The 20,662-nt window shown below is 42.8% G+C and overlaps 2 protein-coding genes and 1 non-coding gene across 4 annotated transcripts in view; all 3 read right to left on the bottom strand.

Moving 5' to 3' along the window:
• ZDHHC8 (zDHHC palmitoyltransferase 8) overlaps positions 1-2,084 on the bottom strand; it is a 108,937-nt gene extending 106,853 nt beyond the window's left edge. The window contains exon 1 of the mRNA XM_020809906.3: positions 1,077-2,084. Within this exon, the coding sequence (XP_020665565.3) occupies positions 1,077-1,630 (554 nt within the window). The 5' untranslated portion in view covers positions 1,631-2,084. The remainder of the gene's footprint in view (positions 1-1,076) is intronic.
• A 3,614-nt stretch (positions 2,085-5,698) lies between these two features.
• On the bottom strand, positions 5,699-19,801 carry RANBP1 (RAN binding protein 1). Of its 2 annotated transcripts, none has more exons than XM_020809887.3 (6): positions 19,641-19,801; positions 16,179-16,315; positions 15,059-15,216; positions 14,199-14,327; positions 12,265-12,330; positions 5,699-9,285 (listed from the first exon to the last, which is right to left on the bottom strand). In XM_020809887.3, the coding sequence occupies exons 1-6, from the start codon at positions 19,656-19,658 to the stop codon at positions 9,161-9,163; spliced, it is 633 nt and encodes a 210-aa protein (XP_020665546.1). In that variant the 5' UTR covers positions 19,659-19,801; the 3' UTR covers positions 5,699-9,160. The 2 variants fall into 2 exon arrangements, with proteins under 2 accessions (XP_020665546.1, XP_020665547.1); XM_020809888.3 differs by having other exon boundaries at positions 5,699-9,282.
• Positions 10,946-11,078, bottom strand: LOC140702755 (small nucleolar RNA SNORA77). The gene has a single exon (XR_012082006.1). It is a non-coding gene; the product is annotated as a small nucleolar RNA SNORA77 (small nucleolar RNA).
• Positions 19,802-20,662: the final 861 nt, after the last annotated feature.

Genomic DNA, 20,662 nt, shown 5'->3' with positions numbered 1-20,662 from the left:
GAGGACGGTTCGGAAAACGAACTCCGCCGCCGGGGGTGGCGAGTTTTCCAGCACAATTAAAACCCCCGATCGTCCTCCTGGCAGGATTTTTCGGCCAGTCAGTCTTCACTCCCCCCTCGTCTCCCCCCCCCCAAAAAAAAGGGACAAGATCTTCTTTGCGGCGATAGGAAAACACACGCCAACAACGCCAAGATCCTCAGATCAGTAAAGCCAAATAGAAACGGAGGTTTGATGGAAGGGCGTCATTTTCGGCAAAGCGGCTGCGTCCCCCCCCCCACCCTCTCCGCGCGCCTGGCCACAAGGATGGCGCCCTCTCTCGGCGGGCCGGACTACAACTCCCATCCTCCCCCGCCCCCGGCCGGGGCATGATGGGAGTTGTAGTCCTTCCGTCGTCGGAAAGAGGGCATTCCGGGCTGAGTGGGGGAGGGGGGGGAGAAGCTGCAGAGCGCTTAACGTCCGCCGGTACACACAGCGCCTCCGGCTTCAGCATCTGCCCACCCGGCCACCTTGCTTTGCTGTTTTTTTTTGCGCACAGGCAAGGCGCTGGGGACACACAAGCACAAGACACAGACAGACACGGGGCTTTGAACGAGCGCCTGGAAGGTCCACAGACACCCGCCGCTGAAAGTCTCCAGATAACAGGGATGCTTAGGTTTCTCCCCCCCCAACCCCAAAAAAGCCTTCTTTATTTTATTTTTCCTTCCAGGTTGGGGGAGCCACAGGACGTGAAATAAATCACCAGGATCCGACCACCTCTGCAAAGTACGACCCCCCCACACCCCGAGAAATAATAATTAAAAAATCACCGGAATCGGGTCTCGAACCCCTCCTGCCTCAGGAGGACCAACACAAGGGGCCTCGCCAGCCCCGCCGTGCGCTCTCTCTCTCTCTCTCTCTCTCTCTCTCTCTCTCTCTCTCTCTCTCTCTCTCTCTCTCTCTCTCTCTCTCTCGGGCTCCCCCCGGCCTCTCCCGCGTCCTCCGTAGGCGGCTGCCCCCCCCCCACAATCCCAGGCCCCGATCCCACTCCGTGCCACCGAGCCCGCGTCTCCTCTCCCGGTGCCGCGGGACCGACTTACGTGAAGACGAAGAACAAAGTGGTGGAGCCCACCAGCAAGGCGGCGGCGGTGGAGACCGGGATGTATTTGGTAGGTTTAAAGCGCTTTCCAAGGCTGTTGGGCATCCTGTATCTTCCACATCCCGGGGGTCCTATAATCCAGAAAGCGATGGGGGGGGGCGAGAGAGAGAGGTCTCCAAAGCTGAAGCAGCACCAAGTAGCCAGAGAGAGAGAGAGTTGGGGGGGGGGGGATGATGAGACCAAGGGGAAGATCTTGCAGCGAGAAAGACAAGGCAGGGGAAGGGGGAAAGGGGGGTAGGGGAAAAAAAAGAGGGAATGAGACAGAAAAGGGGGGGAGTGAGAGAAAAAAAAGAGGGATTCAGAACAGCTGACCTCGCCAGCGCAGGAAATCCCACCCACGGGCCAACCCACTCGGCTGATGTCAAGCAGCCCCTTAAGGTAGCACAGCAGAGAGAGAGAGAGAGAGAGAGATTCAAAGAAAAGCGCATAGAAAGCAGGAGGCGGATCCTGCGCCTTCCTCGCCCCCCCCCCCCCCGAGGACCGGCTTGCTTCCATCCTTTTGGCCAGCTTTATTCCTGCTCCCTGCCCTGCTTTTTTGCAGCCCGAAACGGGCGCTTGCTTCAGTGTCACATTTCTTTCTCCCCCCCCCAGTACAGAATCCGGCCGGTCTTGTAAGGCAGGCAGCCAGGATGGGCAGCAGAGTGGGGAAAAACGAACTCCGGGCGCCCATCCCCGGCACAAAGCGGGGGGATCGGCCGAAGTTCGGAAGCCGACTTCCTGATGCGGAAAGGATTCGGTCCCAACCAGCGCTTCCAGTCGCTCAGCAGGCTTTCCTAAGCTTGTGTTCGGTGCCACCTGCCAGCTGGCAGTCCAGAAACGGAGGGAGTGAAAGGAGTAGAGCAGTGGTGTCCAATCTTGGCCCTCCAGATGTTCTTGGACTTCAACTCCCAGAAATCCTGGCCAGCAGAGGTGGTGGTGAAGGCTTCTGGGAGCTGTAGTCTAAGAACATCTGGAGGCCCAAGGTTGGACACCACTGGAGTAGAGTGTTGTAGCGGATCCAGGGCTGGTGGGGCTGAAACACCAAGATTTTTTTTCCATTCTTGTTGGGAAGGACAATGAGGTTATCATGCACCACCCTTTGCTTAGGGCTAATGTAAAAGAAGGTCCTTTTATTCTCCAGCATTGTCACACCTACAGACCAGCGGGATTGGATAAATCGGCTGAAAATGCCATGTGATCGGTTTGGAGAACAGGGGCTGCTTCTAATGCAAGAGTTATTGCAATTTTTTAAAAAATGTTTCTATTTTTTATTTCTGTTTTACGAGCTGTTACTCGCACAAAGCAATGCTGTGGCAAGAATGGGACACAAATAAAATGAATAAATAGTAAATAAAGAGTTGACTGCCTGCCCGCAAACCAAGGCAAAATGCGGTGGCACCTTTAAGACGAACACATTCATTTCAGTTTGAGCTTTCACAGATAGATTATAGCCCATTTCTTCAAAGACATGGAGTCCAATACAGTACTTGGGTCACGGTTTATCTACATAATCAGGCAAAATCCAAAGAAACAAACCCAAACGTTGGATTTTGCCTGATATGCTTGTACAGAGTAACATGGCTACCTCTTCTAGGTTTAACTACAGTGTCATCTTGTGTATAAATGTGTGGCCCATATACAGTATTATATACCACGCTGTGGCCCAGTTTCACACTGCATAGGAACGATGTAGTTGAGGATGAAGTCAACTGTAACCCCTGAAGGTTGCCAATTCAATAAATGAAATCTGCCAGTCCTAAAAGTCTAGCTAACATGTGCTGGATTATGGAGAAAGCCAGAGAGTTCCAGAAAAATATCTACTTCTGCTTCATTGACTATGCAAAAGCCTTTGACTGTGTCAACCACAGCAAACTATGGCAAGTTCTTAAAGAAATGGGAGTGCCTGACCACTTTATCTGTCTCCTGAGAAACCTATATGTGGGACAGGAAGCAACAGTTAGAACTGGATATGGAACAAGTGCTTGGCTCAAAATTGGGAAAGGAGTACGACAAGGCTGTATATTCTCTCCCTGCTTATTTAACTTATATGCAGAATACATCATGCGGAAGGCTGGACTGGAGGAATCCCAGGGCGGAATTAAGATTTCCGGAAGAAATATCAACAACCTCCGATATGCAGATGATACCACTCTGATGGCAGAAAGTGAGGAGGAATTAAAGAAACTCTTTATGAGGTTAAAAGAGGAGAGCGCCAAAAATGGTCTGAAGCTCAGCATTAAAAAAACACAAAAAAAACTAAGATCATGGCTGCCCTATGTGAAGAAGGCCGAATTTTTGAAAGGATGTAACTGCAATGGGTCCTCCACTAAACTTTTAGCCAGTCTTGAAATGTCAACCTGTTTTTAAAAAAACCTATGGAGATTTTAGTCTCCCTCCACTGCCATATGAGAGCCAGCATGTTTAGTGTGGGGGGCTAGGGAATTGTGGAGCACCTGTTGGATGGATGATCACATGCTTTAGGGAAGAGGGGAAGCTCTGGAAAGTTCCCAAAGAGTGTCAGCACAGGCACAAAGGAAATCCCATATAGGTGAATCAAGAGACCAGGAAGAACCAGCAATATATACATTCCCAGTGTGGTGTAGTGGGTGGACTAGGACTCTGGAGGATGGGATTCAAGTCCCCCATTTTGCCATGGAAAGTCCTTGGGAGAGTGGAACTGGTAAAACCACGCTTTAAATATCTCACTTACCCGGAAAACCCTATTGGGGTCTATATGTAAGCTGGTTCTGGCTTATGGCACGGAACACACAATGTATAAATAGGCAGCCAGTATTCTGCCCAATGGCTTACTAAAATATATATACCTGACCCCAAAACACTCTGGCCTCCAAAACATTTTCATGAAGAAATATAAGATACCCAGTGTGGAATAGTAGATAAAGTGACAACCCAACACTCGGGTTCAAATTCCCACTCAGCTGTGCGAACTCATGGCGGGCAGGTGAGTAGAAATGGTAAAACTACTCATCACTCAGAAAGCCTTTGTGATGAGGATGATGTGCCATCAGTCAAATTCTGGCCTATGGAGACCCTTTTCAGGGTTTTCCAGGTAAAGAGTACTCAGAAATGGTTTACTGCTCCCTTCTTCTTAGGGGAGGGGGCATCCTGGGACTGAGCATTTACCCAAGCAGGCATGGTGGGAAATCAAGCTCCAATCCACCGAGCTATCCAGCGAGTTACTGAAAGCCCTGTTAAGAGCAGCGGCCAGTCAGTCCCAACTTGACCGTACAAAACAAGGAAAAGTAACACACATGATTCTTCATATATGGGGTAGAGGGCCGCTGTATTAACCTGCTGCAGCAAAACTAAGGACGTTTCCATGTTCTTCTGATGTATCCAAAGCTCAGGCCAAATAAGATTTCTTGTTAAGATGCCAGATGATTCTTTGTGGCATTTAGAGCAGCGGTTTAGAACACTCCTGGGCTCTGAACTCAGCCACCCCCTAGTGTCTGTATACCCAAGGCCCTAAAAATATAACAGCAATGTTGAAGAGTATGGCTGTATGTGTGAATCTGTACAGGGCTGGGTGCTAAGCAGTGGCTGTTATGTGCTAGTCGCTGGTTGTTTAGGCTTATAGGATACCCACTTGACTTGAGATTGGAACAACTCACAGAAGAGTGGGAGAATAATCATCCGCAGAGCACCTGTCTCTCCATCAGGAACATTTTACACATCAATCAATAACTTACTCATTTTGAAAATGATTACAGATCCTGATAACTTCCGCTGCACAAGAAGATATGTTAAATCGCAATGTAATGCCATGTAAAATTTGGCAACCACTACTCTTTCTAGATTGCCATTGTTTCTTTACCCCAGCTTCATTTTCACTCCATTCCTCTCTAGTCAGTCATTCGCTTCTGATCCAGGCCTGTGATAGGGGTTACTATTTCTACACAGAGTGCATCATGTGCTGTTCAAGTAGGGAAAGGAGCGTGGCAAAATACAAGTGATGTAATGGTGAAGTCCCAGGGTCTGAAGAAGTGGACTTTGTCCTTGAAAGCTCACATCAAATATAGCCTTTAAGATGTAACCTTGTTTTTGTCTTTTTGTTTTGTTTTTGCCTGACACACTTAGCCCAGACTGACACCTACCTCTTCTAAAAATTCAAAATGCTTATAATTCTTAAGCAAGCCAAACCTCTTAAGAACATGGACACATGTTGTGCATTCAAAAATTACATCCTGAATGTTCCAGTGGGCATTTTTATAAAGTTACTTGATTGGGTTTAATATTGGTAAGAAGAGAAGTACAATTCTGAACTATATCCAGTGCAGTTCAAAATACTTTAGCACACAGGGCAGCATGGTTTCAGAATTTTAATTTGTATGAACAAAAACAAATATGCTCCAATACCCTGGGGCTATTTTCTGCCTTGTATGATTGAATTTTGTGGGAATTATTGTAACATTTTGAGTATTTAGCACTGAAATAACTGTCCCTTCTGGTTATATGAGAAGTTTGATGCATATACACTTTGGTAAGGATGTGTTATTTTTGTTGAGTCCAAGTATAACATTTCTCACATCTGTCTCTTCCCTAAAACATCACAAACTCTGCCAATTCTCTGTTTTTAAAGCAGCTCCTGTTTTATTGCTAGCAATATTGTCAGTTGGATGGTGTACTTCGAAGCATAGGTACCAGCCGTTGTATGGAAACAAAATATTCTTGCTTTTCATCTGCTGAACAAGTCCATGTACAATCAATATTTTGGTCGTCTATTTCAGTTTCATGCCCATTGTTACTTTAAAGCACTAATTCTAACTTTGGAATACAGTCTGTACAATTTAGAACACTCTCACATAATCGTTAAGTGACCGAATACTCTTTTCTTCAGTGTTTGTCTGGAACATACAATTGCAATTCTCTCAGTATTGAGCAAGAGGCACTAAATAAGAGACCCAAAGAGAAGTTAAACACAAGATTCATGCCAAATAATTAGTTAGCAATACCTACAAACTTAGGCACCCTCCATTGTTACTTCTACAGCTAAGAGACTGTCCCAAGTCGAAATGAAAAATATATTTGTTACTATTCTTTCTACCCCAATACTATGTGGGTGATTTCTCAAGCCATTTACAACCATTAATACTTTTGTTATTGTTCTTCACAGCATTGGTCAGATTTTTACATTTGTTGATGGGAGATAGCAGTGCAAACTCATTTTCAGAAATCCTATTGGGAAGACAAACGCTTCCAGGTTACATTGACTCTTAATCCATGAAAGTATAGTCTTTAAAAGGACAACACATGCAAACAGAACCTTGCAACAGTGTAATCAGTAGTAACAATTTAATAGGGCAAACCATTGCTTCAAATGGTAGCAGCTAGACTGCAATTCAGATTAGAATTTTAAAAAAAAGATTGCACAGAGCTAATTAATAACATTTTACTGTGGTATATTCAGATTTTTGTTTTCGCAAAGTAGTTGAAACATTAATGCAATTAAAAGAAATACTACATAAATCCTATCAGTATGGCTTTAGGTTAGTTTTTTAAAATTTCTTCTCCATAAAAAGCACAATACTGATCATGTTCAGGTAATGCCCATGGTCAGAGGCCCTAATGAAACACAGGCAAGCTCTAATTCCACGCAGACGATCAGACACACTCCAAGAATACTCCCATCTGCATAGTAAGACAATACATTTCCGCACAACCATCTCTTCCTTTCCTTTCCTTCCCTGACCTGTTCTTTGTGAAGAGCTACACTCAAAAGCTGAACATCCAAGACGTGGCACTTCTTGAAAAAGTCAGTGCTTTATGATCAACATGCTACAAGTGAAAAAGCAAGGGATTTGAAAAGTATGAAAACAGTTGTTTCACAGGCTCAGGCAGAGGATGTGAAAAAGTGTGTAGAACTATATCCTGAGACCACGTGTATTAGATGACTTCAGCCTGAGCAACCGAGAGGTGACTGATATTGAATGAGCTGTCAAGAGGGGAAAAGGCACGTCCAAAATGTGTCTGCTTCTGTAACAAAATCTACCACTACTTGATGTTTACAATTTGTTTTACCTTTACATTGAAGTTAACTTTGGGAGTGTTTAGTCTACCCCACTGAAAACATAAATCAGATTCCACTTATGGAACACTCGCAAATGGGAATATCTGGGGAAAAAACAACAGACAATGCTCTTTAACTTCTAAATACACTGGTATCAAATGTACTCATAAGAGTTCTTAAGGGGGCTGTTGTGTTTTTTTTTCTCTCTCTCTCTACAGGCCCTTACCTGGACCAAACAGAAAGAACCAGGTTATTTTCTAGCTGTCTCAACTGACAGACTCAAAAGTAGGTGCCCAACATGACGGTAAAAACACTACTCAGCTAACCATGCACCTTTGACTTCAACTGACAGGAAAACGTTAATGAACTCTCACACACATCCAAACCTGGCAATTTCTAGAAAACTGAAAATTAAGGAAATGTTTATACTTCTATGTAAATAATGATGTGCTCCATTACATTAAGTGGAAGTTTTACCACTGAGGTGAATAAGGAAAGGTTTACATTCAGAGTAAGTGCTGTGCATACTGATACAAACAAAAGGGAATGTTTTATATCTACATACACATGCTAACATACAGTATATGTAGACATGGAAAGCTTGGACCTTTAAAGACTCATTCACTTTTCTCACTCCATCGCTATAAGCAATCTGTGACATGTTTGGGGTGAATAACACAGTGAACAGATGGGGGAAGTACAAACTTATAAAGAATGCATTTGGATAGGGATGGGGCCCCAATCCAGACACACACTTGTATACCCAAGACAACTGGCATATAATTTATTTTGCAGTTTGAGCAGTAAACCTGCACGGGTGCGGGAACTGGTCACGAGCATTCTTGTGGTGTATCTGGGGGGAGATCTAGAATGACTCACATGTGGGGATCTTTCCACACAGATTCCCTTTGAAGGGATTCTATGGGGTAACCGTTTCTAGCACCCACAATATTTAACAGGGAGCCTGCACTTAAACATTTTTAGCCTAAGCATATGATATGAAAGGGTTGAAAATTCAACTTGGCAACCCAAATTCTATCCCTTGATAGGGTTTAGCTCAAATTCTCACCAGAGGTGAAATATTCAATTCCCCACCCCGAGTCTGAAGTCTTAGAATCAATCCTGCTGTATCTTCTCAAACATTTATTAAAGACAGGAAATGCTATCTTTAATACAGCAATATAAAGCAGGACATAATACAGAAGTCTGAATATCTATGGCCAAACTGATACATTTAATCAACAGATTTAGGGTCAAACTGGACTCCCATGTCCCATCTATACCACAGAGTGCCTGTAACCTACAGATTTTTCCAGAAAGTACATTCTTGTTTTGCATGAAGACGTTTCCAAACATAGTCTAAAAAGCAGCATAATTGCCATTAGTATTCACTGTCAGTCACAACAAATTCAATATTATGTTCACTTTCATTAAAGTGACTGTCAGAAATAACATACCTTGAAATATATAGCTGGTCATTGTAAATCATGAGATTACATTCTCAGGGACATGCCATTTTCTGAAGTAAAGTTGCATAAAAACACACAAGTCCACTCACACCCCAATTACAAGGAAAGGAATCTTAGCAGAGTATCAGCCATTATATATGAGCTTTCAGTCATAACATACGAGAAACTTCTTTTATTACTCACACTTTTTCTATAGGTATAATTCAGTTATACTACATCTCATCTAAAGATATGCACTCAAAAATATAACCGAGGTTAATTAATTGCAGTCACACATCTGAAGCACATAGAAAACTTGGTTGTGTCCTTTGATACTGTTTTCAAAGCTTTATTCACTCTCTTGGATAACTATAAATAAGTGTTTCCACTATGGAAAACAAAGTTTAGCACAGTACATTTTCATGACTGGGGAATGAATTTTTTTCTGAACGTCTCTTCAAAAAGGGCAAAAGCTTAGAAAAAAAATTGAATGTTGGAATACAGTTCTTTATAAAGTCCCTTGTAAAAATTAAAAAAAGAAAAAAAGAAAAATACAAGGCGCAAGATGATTTATTGCTTTTCTTCAGTTTCTTCCTTGACTTCTTTCTTCTCAGATTCTTTGCTTTCCTCCTTTACAGAAAGTTCTTCTAATTTCTCGGCAACTTTATCAGCACTATCATTTTTGTCAGCTCCTGCTAAAAAATGTTTTAAGACAACATTAGAGTATAGAGTGTAATAAGTGTCAATAGGAAATAAATGATGGGCTAGAATTAGATTGCTAGTATTCAACCTTTCCTCCCTGCCTAGTTTTGACAAGCTTTTACATTTCCATCTCATATACTTGAGGGGGCTATTGTTACACAATGCCGTATGTCCACAGTTTACATATTCGTTCCTATTTTTCTTGGAGGAAAGGATGTAGATACTGAGGATAGGAAAGAGACAACTGCTTTAGCCTACAAAGGGAAGACAAACTTTTAAAAAGCTGCCTTAAGACCCTGCTGAATGCAGCACCACAAGTCACATTCACTGATAAAAGCAGATGCTATAATGATATTATCCAGGGCTCCATCATTGGTTTGTTCCAAAGCTTCTAACATATTGCAGACAATACCTTAAGATCAATCATAAGCAGCTGGATTTTTGAACACAGTTAAAAGGTTATATTACTTGATAACTATTAAAAGTTTCTGCCATCATAAATACTTCTCCCAACTTGTCCCTATGTTTACAACATGCATTGCATGAAGCATGACAAAGACCGATAAGCTACTGTGTTTTCCTGAAAATAAGACAGGGTCTTATATTAATTTTTGCTCCAAAAATGCATTAGGGCTTATTTTCGGGGGATGTTTTATATTTTTCATGTACAACAACCTATATTTATTCAAATACAGTCATGTCATCTGCTTCCGGTCGCTGCACAATGGTGGAGGGCAGGGTTTCACTTAACTGGGGCTTATTTTTGGGGTAGGGCTTATATTATGAGCATCCTGAAAAATCATACTGGAGCTTATTTTCAGGTTAGGTCTTATTTTAGGGGAAACAGCTTATTTCTTTAAATTATTACATATACGACTCATACAAACCTATGAACAACACAAACAACCTATGTCTAAACGGTTCTTTAGATAAAATTGAAGAGAGCTACGTGATCCTTATACAATACAATAGAGAAGTAGGCCACACCTTTATCAGGCCACTAAAAAAATACAATCTGCTAGCTTTTGTGGATCAAAGCTCACTTCTTCAGGCACAGTCCAGTCTTGTGCAGCTTGTGCTTCTTTTAATTTACCTCTAAGAAACAAGACAGGCACAACAAACTGAGATTAACGTTTGGGACTGCAATTTCTGTGCAGCAGGCCAGGTAGGTGGGGCTCGTCAGCCTGGGGAGGCAGCCCATCTAGGAGAAGGAAACCTCCCATTTCAAACCCCCACTGCCTTGTGGCTATATTCACTGATGGAAAAGGATTCAGGAGTTAACCTTGAGGCAAAATCCGGAGCCGGTGTCGTTCTGTCAACTCCTGCGACATTGCTGGAACCAGTTGTATTGGCTCTTGCTTTTCCATTGGACCATCTCAGTGACGTGGAGTGGGGGGAATTTGCTGCTTGGGAATTTGCTGCTTGCCTATCCTCTATATTATTTTACCCAGGCTTCATGCTCTGGAGAGGACACTCCAGTTCCTCCATACAGAGCACATTACCATAGTCTCTTGAAACTGAAGGATGCCTAAGAAGGTCAACAAGACACTGGTGCATGTCTGAAGAAGCGGACTTCGTTCCACGAAAGCTAGCAGATTGTATTAGGCTTGCATGTCCAACTGTAAGAACTTCTCAACAATCCCAGACATTACAAGTGATGTGCCAAGATCAGTTGAAACATGAGTTCCACAATCAGGGATATGTTCACGACATCCTGGATTGTTACTATAGCAGACTTAAAAAGCACCTTGACTGAATATTGCAGTCAGGCACAGAGTGAGCCTGCCAACAAGCATAAGAACAATTAGTGATTACAAACACATTAGAGCTAATAAGAAAAAGTTACAAAGCCATTTAACATTGCATGGCTCTCAGCCATAAGGCTGCAAGTTTCCACACCACTATGCTATTTTCTTGTAGATGAGGTAAATAGACTTCAACATGATGACAGATGACAAGTGAAGCTGAGAATCACTGGTCACGTGGACAGCATGTGTGACAGCGCACTTGCAATAATTAACTTGTGGGTGATGGCAATACAAGAAGGCAGGTGACAAATGCATCAGCACCTACACCAGCTGGACTGTCCCTTATCCCTTCCATACACTAGGCTATCTACCAACTGATCTGTAGGAAGGATTCAGATGGAGGAGAGCCAAGCTACCTTAGAGCCAGTCACAGCTGGAATATCCCTCCTACTCATCACAGTCATTCCTATCACCAATAGGAAGTCCCTATGAAATAAACACTGAGTGTTTTATGTGCTTTGATGCTCGTTCTAACATGCACCAGAAAAGTATATATACAGACATTTCTAAGGAATAAATACAAACTGGCACCTGAGATGAAACACTGAAACACCCCCTAACAAGTATCAAAAAGCAGGGAGCCTCATTCCCTAGGTTTAGAAATGACTAACAGTGAAATATTTCTATTGTTACTTTTTTCACACAGGCAAAAAGAAAGCACAGCAAGCATGAGGACTGAGCAGCCTTTAAATACAATGATTTTATAGGCAAGACAAAAATGGACCTACGATCAAGAAAGAGGTCAGCATCTAACAAAGTGCAATAGAACATCTTCTACAATCCAGGGTTGTATCATTAGTCTTCCAGGTTACATACCACTGGACAGACACATATGTAAATTCCATGAGGCTTCTTGGCAAAAATACCATGCATCTTGTTTCAATTTCCCATTGTTCTGAGAAACATCTTTTTTTCTTGCCATATAATAATTTTGTGGCCAAAATCCTATTGTGTACATTACACCCGTGGAGGGGTGATGACACCATCATCATAGGAAGAATAGTGTTACTAGAAATACCCTTAATCTCTTATACATATGGAAAGTTATTTAAGAATATAACCCAAAATGCTTTTTACTTTGACTGGACTTTGTAGAAACATGTTAAAGTCTCTTGATTGTGGTATTGCCTCACTGAAAAGAGAAGAACCAATCAGAAGTCTTACCTTTCTTTAACTTCTTATCAATCTCATTCCTACATTCTTCAAATTTCGCCTTGAATTTTTGTGCATCTGTTTAAGAAAGCAAAACATAACACTTAAAAACAGCATTTCTCTCTAACCCGTACATGTTAGTAAATGCTAACTCTCTTTATATCTAATGAGTTAAATACTTTAGTCAGATTTACATATAAAGTCCAGAGAATATAAAATATTACACTTATTCACTCTTTTCAATGTAAAACAGTATAGTATGAATACTGGAGCTTACAGTGACACACTCATTTTATGTGGTACAAGGGGAACATCCGGGAACATCAGAGGATGGTCTGTTCCTCCTCATTCACTCCAATACACAAGCTAGACTGACCATTCAGAAATGACAGAGTGCCCTCCAGAGGAGAGTAACCTGAACCAACCAATCTTGTACCGGTGAAGACAACAAAGGGAAATATAATTCTGCCTGAGACAGGGGTCCGCTTTCTGGGACACCTTCTGAGTAGTAAAGAAAAGGGACAGCTGTTTTCTTCCCTCAGGCACTGGGTTATACTGGCTAAGGTGGGGGAAGAGATTATTGTATGACCAAAGGTTGGAGCTAAGGCAAGAACTAGACTAGAGTCCAAGTTAAAGTTGATCCTTTCTAGAGGGCACTGTCTCACTTTAACTGACCAATCTAGCCTGCCTATTAGATCAAATGGGAATATATATGCCCTCCACTACTAACCACCTACTATACAATAGTGCCACTGTAATATTTTGTGTAGTGGGATATAGAAGGAGCCTCCATGAAGGCTGGAAAGCACAGCAAATACTCTTGGGTGTCCCTTAGGCAACAGCCAATCTTTCACTGCCAGAAGTGTTGCATTATAATCTTATTGACAAGCAGAATCACCCAATGATCCTTTTTTAGAACCACCCATGACAATAATTTCTAACGTTTTGTTTTTACCCATATTTCATATAGGTCCATAACTTTAAACTGTACAACACTTCAATAAGAATAAAGACTGGTTTGTTGCATGTTATGTGCTTTAGCTTTATGAGCTCTTTTAAAATTAAATGTACTATATAAAATTTGCTCAAAAATAAACAAATAACAACTTGATATAGTGGAGACCTACATAATTAGCAGTGCCTAACAACTAGATTTTCAACATTAAGATTCAAGTATCAATGTCACTTGCATTATATATGCTATACTGAGTTAGAAAATAGTCACTTGGGGTCACTGTTTTTCAATATTAAAACAGGTATCCTATGTTCTGTTATGTTCCATTCATCTGGAGGGGAAAAATATGCTGTTTCTGTTTCTTAAAGTAAACAGCCAGAAACACTTAATAGAAGAGTTTATTCAAAAGCTCATATTTTGCTTGTTTTTCACCTCTCCCAAGTCTTACATAAATGTTTTTATAATGCAAGAATAAGGCTATACAGCATACTCCATGCAACAGGTAATTATGTATCTCACTAGTACAAAACAAAAATGTAGCATTACAGACTGCGATTCAGTACTTGAATTTGTGGATTTAGCAACAGCTAGGATGCAGAAGGGCAGAAAACAGCTACCAACACAAATACTTTGTTTCCACTGATAAAGAGGAGAGAAATATTTCCAAAGAGTGATAAATTAAAAGCAAATATGGTGGAGAAATGAGCCACTAAAATTACTACTCTCCTTTTCCCACTACATAACAAAGAAATTATGATGGGTGTCATTAAGTATATACTTTCAAGTTTCAACTGTCTACAATTTTTGGGTTGGAAATACACCCCTTTCCTGTTGCCAGAGTCAAACATGTCCAGCAAATTATTAATGGAGTATGGAAACAGAGAACTGCTCATTGCATAGTTACCACAAAATTAAAACAACAATATAAAATTTATGCATGCATCTCACCAGATTTGCACACAGAAATGTTTAAGTTTAAATTTTAGCTTACTTTCTGCATTTAAAAACCGAATTGCCAGAAGTTCTGGTTTAGGACTCTCATCAGCAAAATCAGCATGTGTATTCCACACCCATGCCCTGTCACTGCCAGCATTAGGCTTCAGTTCCATTACGGGTGTAACTAGAAGCAAAAGATGAGGAACAAAGAAATAATGGCTAGCCACAAGTAATATTGTAGAAAAACAATGCAGCTTCTTGTCTTGTCTCAAAATATTACTGCATTAGTAACAGGTAAGATTATTTTAAAATGATATTTTACTATAAATCTCCAAAATAGCTGGGCAATTATTTAGACACGTATCATCCACAATTAAGATTAGGGCCATTGGCTTTAAGCTTGTTTTCTGACAGCTGTTGCACAGTGCATCTCATATTTTTCATGGTACTTTCTCAATGATTCAACCACAAATGGGTTTTTTCTCTCTTTCAGAATGTGGTCCAGCTGCCCTGATCCAAGGCACTCTCATGTTTTTGTGGTTCACGGCTCTGCTTCTGGCACACTGTGATCTAGATCAATCTCTTGGGAACTGTAGGGATCTTCAGGGCTTTGTGCAACAAACATAGATAGATTATATAGTTTTCCAAGTCCTTTCCAGCTCTATTTCTGTAAATATTCTAGACATTAGCTGCATGCGTATGCAGACTCTTTAATCCAGAGCAGGCCTTTCAGCACCTTTGATATTAGGAATACATTGCAGAGGTTTGTTCCCAACTTGCAAATATAAATGCTTTATGGGCATACCCAAGATGTTTTCTCCCTATTGTCACTGTGTATTTTGTTTCTAATGTCACAAAACCAAAGAGGCGTCTTAATAGTTATGCTATACTAGGATAGTGGACAGAATCACATACTATAATGATTTGCACAGATTTTTAGGGTTTTATCCCTCCTCATCAAGAGGCGAATGGTCCCCTTTTCTTTGTGCTTTAGAAGTTTTACATCACCAGTGCCCCGTTCTTTCCATTCTGGAAGATCATTTTCTGAGGCAAATCGGAACAGTTTTGCCCGCCTTCAGAAAGAGAAAAAGAAAGAAAGAAATCAGTTTACATGTAGGACTTTATAATACACATTACACTGAATCATGAGCTTTTAGCATTAATGTAACAGTTAAACTAATAACCCCCATCCCAATACTATTCCCCCCCCGCTTGCTATATATATCATACAGCACGGGGTCCCCAACCCCTGCTCCGCCGCCTGGTACTGGGCCGTGGCCTTGGCAGGACCAGGCTGCGGAGACAGATCTCCCCCTCGCCCACACAGACACATGGACACCCCCCCGCATGCACATATGAACGCCCCCCCTCGCAGGCACGGATGATCCCTCACCGGCCACACACGCTTAACTGGTCCACAGTGCCAAAAAGGTTGGGGATCACTGACATACAGGATATGTGGGGGCTATAACAACTTTTACTGAGATACCAGTATTAGATTTATATTTAGTAAAGATGCACAAGAAGGAAATGCTGCTGAAACAAGACGACCTTACAACTGCTTTGTGGTTTTCATCTACCTGATAAGTTTTACAGAACAAAACCATAAATTGCTGGATGCATTACTCCTAATGCTCAGCATTTTACAATTCAAATTCTTTGACAAGAATTTCAGATACCTGTATTTTCAGATGTTAGGTGAACTGAGACCTCTTTTAGGCAGATCTTGACGAGAGAATTAAGTCTATCTTAGCTATCAAATGCAGACAGATCAGGAAATCTCCTCCAAAGACAGGTATTTTTGCTGTACCTCTGAAGTGGCAGAATCAATCCAATCTAGAGAAGAGGCAGGACTACCCACTCTCAAAGCAGAAGGAGCCACTGCTCAAACAGTGAATCAAACAATGATATGGCAGGTAACCTCCTCTATAGATGAATTATTTGGGTTCAGAGAATCATGTTTTAATGCATGTTCAATATAGTTCACTCATGTGACTTAACCCAGACTACAATAGACCATAATAATTCTACTTACATCTTGAAGAGTTCTTCCTCATCTTCCTCAAGAGTTTTGATTTCTTGCTCAGGAAGAGAAACTATGGGCTCAAATTGAGGGTCATGGTTAGAATCATCAACATTGTCAGTTGTTGAGTCATGTTCCTCATGTGTGTCCTGCAGAGAGTTACAAGAAACCTAAAGTGTGTTAATCTGCTAAGGGATTATTACATTTAATTGCCCTGAAGGAACTAACCCAATTATCTCCAAAAACAATAAAATAAAAAAGTATAAATTCACACACTTTATTCAGTAGTGATGTCCAATACTGAATAATTGTATATCTCAAATATTTGGGATTCAACATATTACCTCTGAATTAAAGACATTCAGTTTACTTGCCATGGCCATTGACAGTTTTATCTTCCATCAACACACCCAAGCTGTTTTAAAAATAACCTATGCTAGTAATCAATATTTTATCTAAGGGCAGTTAATTTCACAGTTTAATGAACAACACCTTTGATCTTGTCCCAAATTTACTACTAATAAATTTCATCACAGCAGGCTTGAGTTCTATTAACTTATTTATTTGCTTGCATTCTTACCTCCTGCAGTAAGCCTAGGTAGAAGATAAGAATAAAGCACTTTACCATACAAAGCAAAATTTAAAAATGCAAAGATACAGAATAAGGCAATTCTTTAAAAACTTGGGAAAATAGAGAAGACTGCATTCTTTAGATGGCATGCCTCAAACAGGATGCTACATCTGAAAAGGCACTCTTGTAGGCACATACTCTACATCATTTTGTGGGATAGTAAGATGGTATGATAGCTTTATCCACTTTTTTTGTAATATCCATAACTTCAAAACATTCTGTCCTTTAACAATGATACTTAATAACGTGAATGCAAACAGGATGTTTACATTCAGACTACACATTGTACTAGTCTATTTCCAACTATTTCCTATAGTGGGTATCAGAAATAACAAAAAAACTCAAAAGGTAGCATTGGAAACAATGCCTGTCTGTTTCCATATAGAATCCTGCATGCTTTAAGGTACATTGCTGCTTATTAATCTGAATGAGATCAGTTTCTACAATACAGTACCTGAAGTTAACAGAATGCAGCCAAAACATTAAACTAATACCTTTTGCATTCTGCAGGTTAGGACTGAGGTGGGAGAAGAACAAATTTTGATTCCTGCAACAAACTTCAAGTAAGTTGGAATGTAGTGCTCCATGGTAATGCAACATATTTAAAAAAACTTAATTAGTGTATCCAGTTCTACTCGAATGCCAGCATGTCTGAAGTGGACAGTAGCAGGCATCTAACAAAAATAAGACAACAGGTCTTGAAACCTAAAACTCTAAATTTGCAAGGATATGTCTTTACTTCAGACAAATGTATGCATAATAGTAGGCTGTAAGGTAAAGGTAAAGGTTCCCCTTGACAATTTTTGTCCAGTCGTGTCCGACTCTAGGGGGCAGCGCTCATCCCACTCTTCAAGCCATAGAGCCAGCGTTTGTCCGAAGACAATCTTTCCGTGGTCACATGGCCAGTGTGATTTAGACACGGAACGCTGTTTACCTTCCCACTGAGATGGTACCTATTTATCTACTCGCATTTGCATGCTTTCGAACCGCTAGGTTGGCGGGAGCTGGGACAGGCGACGGGTGCTCATTCCGCCGCGTGGATTCGAACTTACAACTGCTGGTCTTCTGACCCTGCAGCACAGGCTTCTGCGGTTTAGCCCACAGCGCCACCACGTCCCCATAATAGTAGGCTGTACCAATGAATTACTTTTGAAAAATGTGATCTTGAGTACTGTAAAAACTAATAACTTGTAGCATAAAACTAGAGTTCAATCTGTCAGATACACAAAAAGTTTTGCTTTAACCAGCTGATGTGTATAAAATGAAATACAAAAACATCCCCTCTTCAGGAGGAAAATATTTACAAAGAGATATATTTACATACAAAAACACATTAAGTAAACATTTTACAAATCTGATTAAATGTGATCTGGGTCACATGGCTCCACATATTCTTCTATGTACTGTAGCAAATTAAAGCTGCAATGTTGAGAGAAAACCGAAACAAAATTTTGTAACTTAATTTGAAGTAGAACTCAGGACTGTGCTATAACTATCTCAATATAATTAAGAAAATGCAGAGACTTAATCTTACTAGATTGAATCTCTACATCCAGTAATTAGGAATTCTGTTAGGATGAAATCGCATCTGCTGCTGTATCATTCCTTCCCCCCACTTTTGCCTGGAGTTACTTGTTGAGGGGGGAAAAACAAATCAAGCCTAGAAAAGACAACAGGCATGGCTTCTAATAAGGGAGCTCTTTGGAAGGTGATTTCATTGGAATTCAGCTAAGATTTACATCCAAGCAAGATGTAAGTAGGACCAAGGCATATACTAAAACTTGGGGTAGCCCCCTATGGTTTCACTCTGATCTGGGTGCTTATAAGCTATATTTGAAGCAGAATTTTGGTGACACTTGGATTCAGCCAATTCCACTATTCTGCAGAATCTCTAGAGAAAGAACTAGATTTTCTGGGGAAAGAAAATTATGTGTGTGTAAACGAGATAATGGAAACAGCCCCAGTCGAGTTATATTTATGATTTTTAAAAATCCTAACCACCTTAAGGGTCAAAAAGTTGGTCAGAAATCAAATTAAAGCAATCATCTACACACATACACACACCTATCCTTATAAATGGGCTTATATACAGTATATATATCCTGGACAAAATAAGATCCACACCTGCCCTCTCGCGGGCAAATCCAACCTTCTGCCCTGGGAAGGTAACTCCCAAGGAAGTAAGAATTAAGGCTTGTAGCCTCAGGGGCATAATGGGGAAATCAACCGACAACGGGGAGAAGGCGAGGTGCCTTGCTTCTTCCTCTGCTCCAGGCTTCCTTCCCTTGCTGTCAAATAAATCTCTAAGGGAGTATTTTTTTAATGGGGGGGGAGAAAGGGGAACCGACGACACGGGTGCCCTCAGCCCCGCCATGCGCACGATCCCCCCCTGCGCCCAGAAAGGCCGAGACCGCCGACTCCCCCCCAAGACACGCGAGGCCACGTGCGGACGTTGCCCCGGCGGGTGTGGAGACGGACGGGGAGGGGCTCAGACCTCGTGAAGGGGGGTAGGAGGAACCGAACCCGGGGGTGTGTGTGGGTTTGCTGGTGCCAACCCAAGCGGCGCCTCGTCACTCCCTGCGAAGCGCCGGTTCCTTCTCTAGGCCTGAAGAGAAAAAGGAGAGGGGGTGGTGGTGTGAGGGCCACGAAGGGCTTGAAGAAGCCCCAAGAGGCCCTCTTCTCGGCCCCTGGCCTCCCTCCCGCCTTCCCTTTTCTCCCTCAGGGGTCCCGCCCCTCGCTTCGGAGGCCTTTTCCCCACCGCCCCACTCTCGTCGTGAGGAGAAGAAGCCGCCTCGCCCCGGGTAGAGGGGGGGGGAGGCTTTTGTCCCGCTGGCTTCCCTCACCTTCGTCTCGGCCATCATGGGAACGAACGTGGCGCCTCCTCCTTCTCCCTTCACGCGGCGGCGGCGGCGGCTTCCCTCACGTCACGGGCGACTGGCCTCTCCTTTCCCTCCGCGCGGGGTCTTGCCTTGCCTTCCTCGCTCGCTCGCTCGCTCGCTCGCCCGACCCTCCGCTTCACACGGCCTGGCCTCGTCCCCTCACGCGCGCCGCTTCTCCTCCTCCTCCTCCTCCTCAGCGGCCGCTCGAGCTCCCCGCCCCCTCCCGCCTTTTTTATTTTTTACCTCATTCCCGCAGCCCGCGCCGTTGCCGCAAAGGCTGATGGGGAAGGAGGCGCGCGGTCTCTTTCCCCCCCCCCTCACGCGCGCAGGGCGGGCACACACACACACACAGAGAGGGAAAAATGGGGGAAGCCGGACGCGCATGCGCGCCGGGGGCACAACAGAGGTTCTGTCCACGCCGCCCCGACAAGATGGGGGTGGGGGGGGGCTCGGTGGTGACTAAAAATCACTCACATGTCATAATAAAAACAAAATATTGTGGCACCTTTAAAAAGGTTTATGGTGGAATGGTTTTTTTTAATATTCGTGGAGAACCATCCGCTTCCTCAGGGATTAAAGGCTGACTCAAGAAGGCTTCGGTGCTTTTAGGTTACAAGTGCGGTTTTTCCTCATGAAGGGGGAAAGAGGTGCAGGAAAGGAGCCTCCCTCGCGAGAGCGGTGTTGTCCGCCCGAAGAACGGCTTCGGAGAGCGTGCGTGAGGGGAGCGTCCATCCATCCTTCCTTCCCTCAGCCCGCCATTTCCGACGCCAGGACCACCCCCGCTTTCCCATCGGCCTTTGCGCCAGCGAGCAATCATGTCGCCGGGAGGCGGCTCTTCCCGCCCCTTGAACCTAAAATGGGTGCCGGCCTGCCTTTCAAGGGGGGGGTAGAGGAGGAAGCTGGACCGGGGGAAAACAAACGGGGTTCGCTCTGACAACACCACATAATAACCAACGACACAAAAAGACGTGTGCGTTTGTTTGTGT

This window comes from Pogona vitticeps, chromosome 14 (genome assembly GCF_051106095.1).
Source record: "Pogona vitticeps strain Pit_001003342236 chromosome 14, PviZW2.1, whole genome shotgun sequence".
NCBI classification, from domain to species: domain Eukaryota; kingdom Metazoa; phylum Chordata; class Lepidosauria; order Squamata; family Agamidae; genus Pogona; species Pogona vitticeps.
This window is presented reverse-complemented; position numbering and strand designations above follow the sequence as displayed.

Bases quoted from the DNA above. Each gene is read 5' to 3' on its own strand.
- RANBP1 (XM_020809887.3), bottom strand. The intron at 15,217-16,178 runs GTAAGTAGAATT...CTCTTTCTGAAG, and splicing joins GAGGAAGAACTCTTCAAGAT to GCGGGCAAAACTGTTCCGAT. The intron at 9,286-12,264 runs GTAAGACTTCTG...AACATTTTTTAG, and splicing joins TGATAAGAAGTTAAAGAAAG to CAGGAGCTGACAAAAATGAT.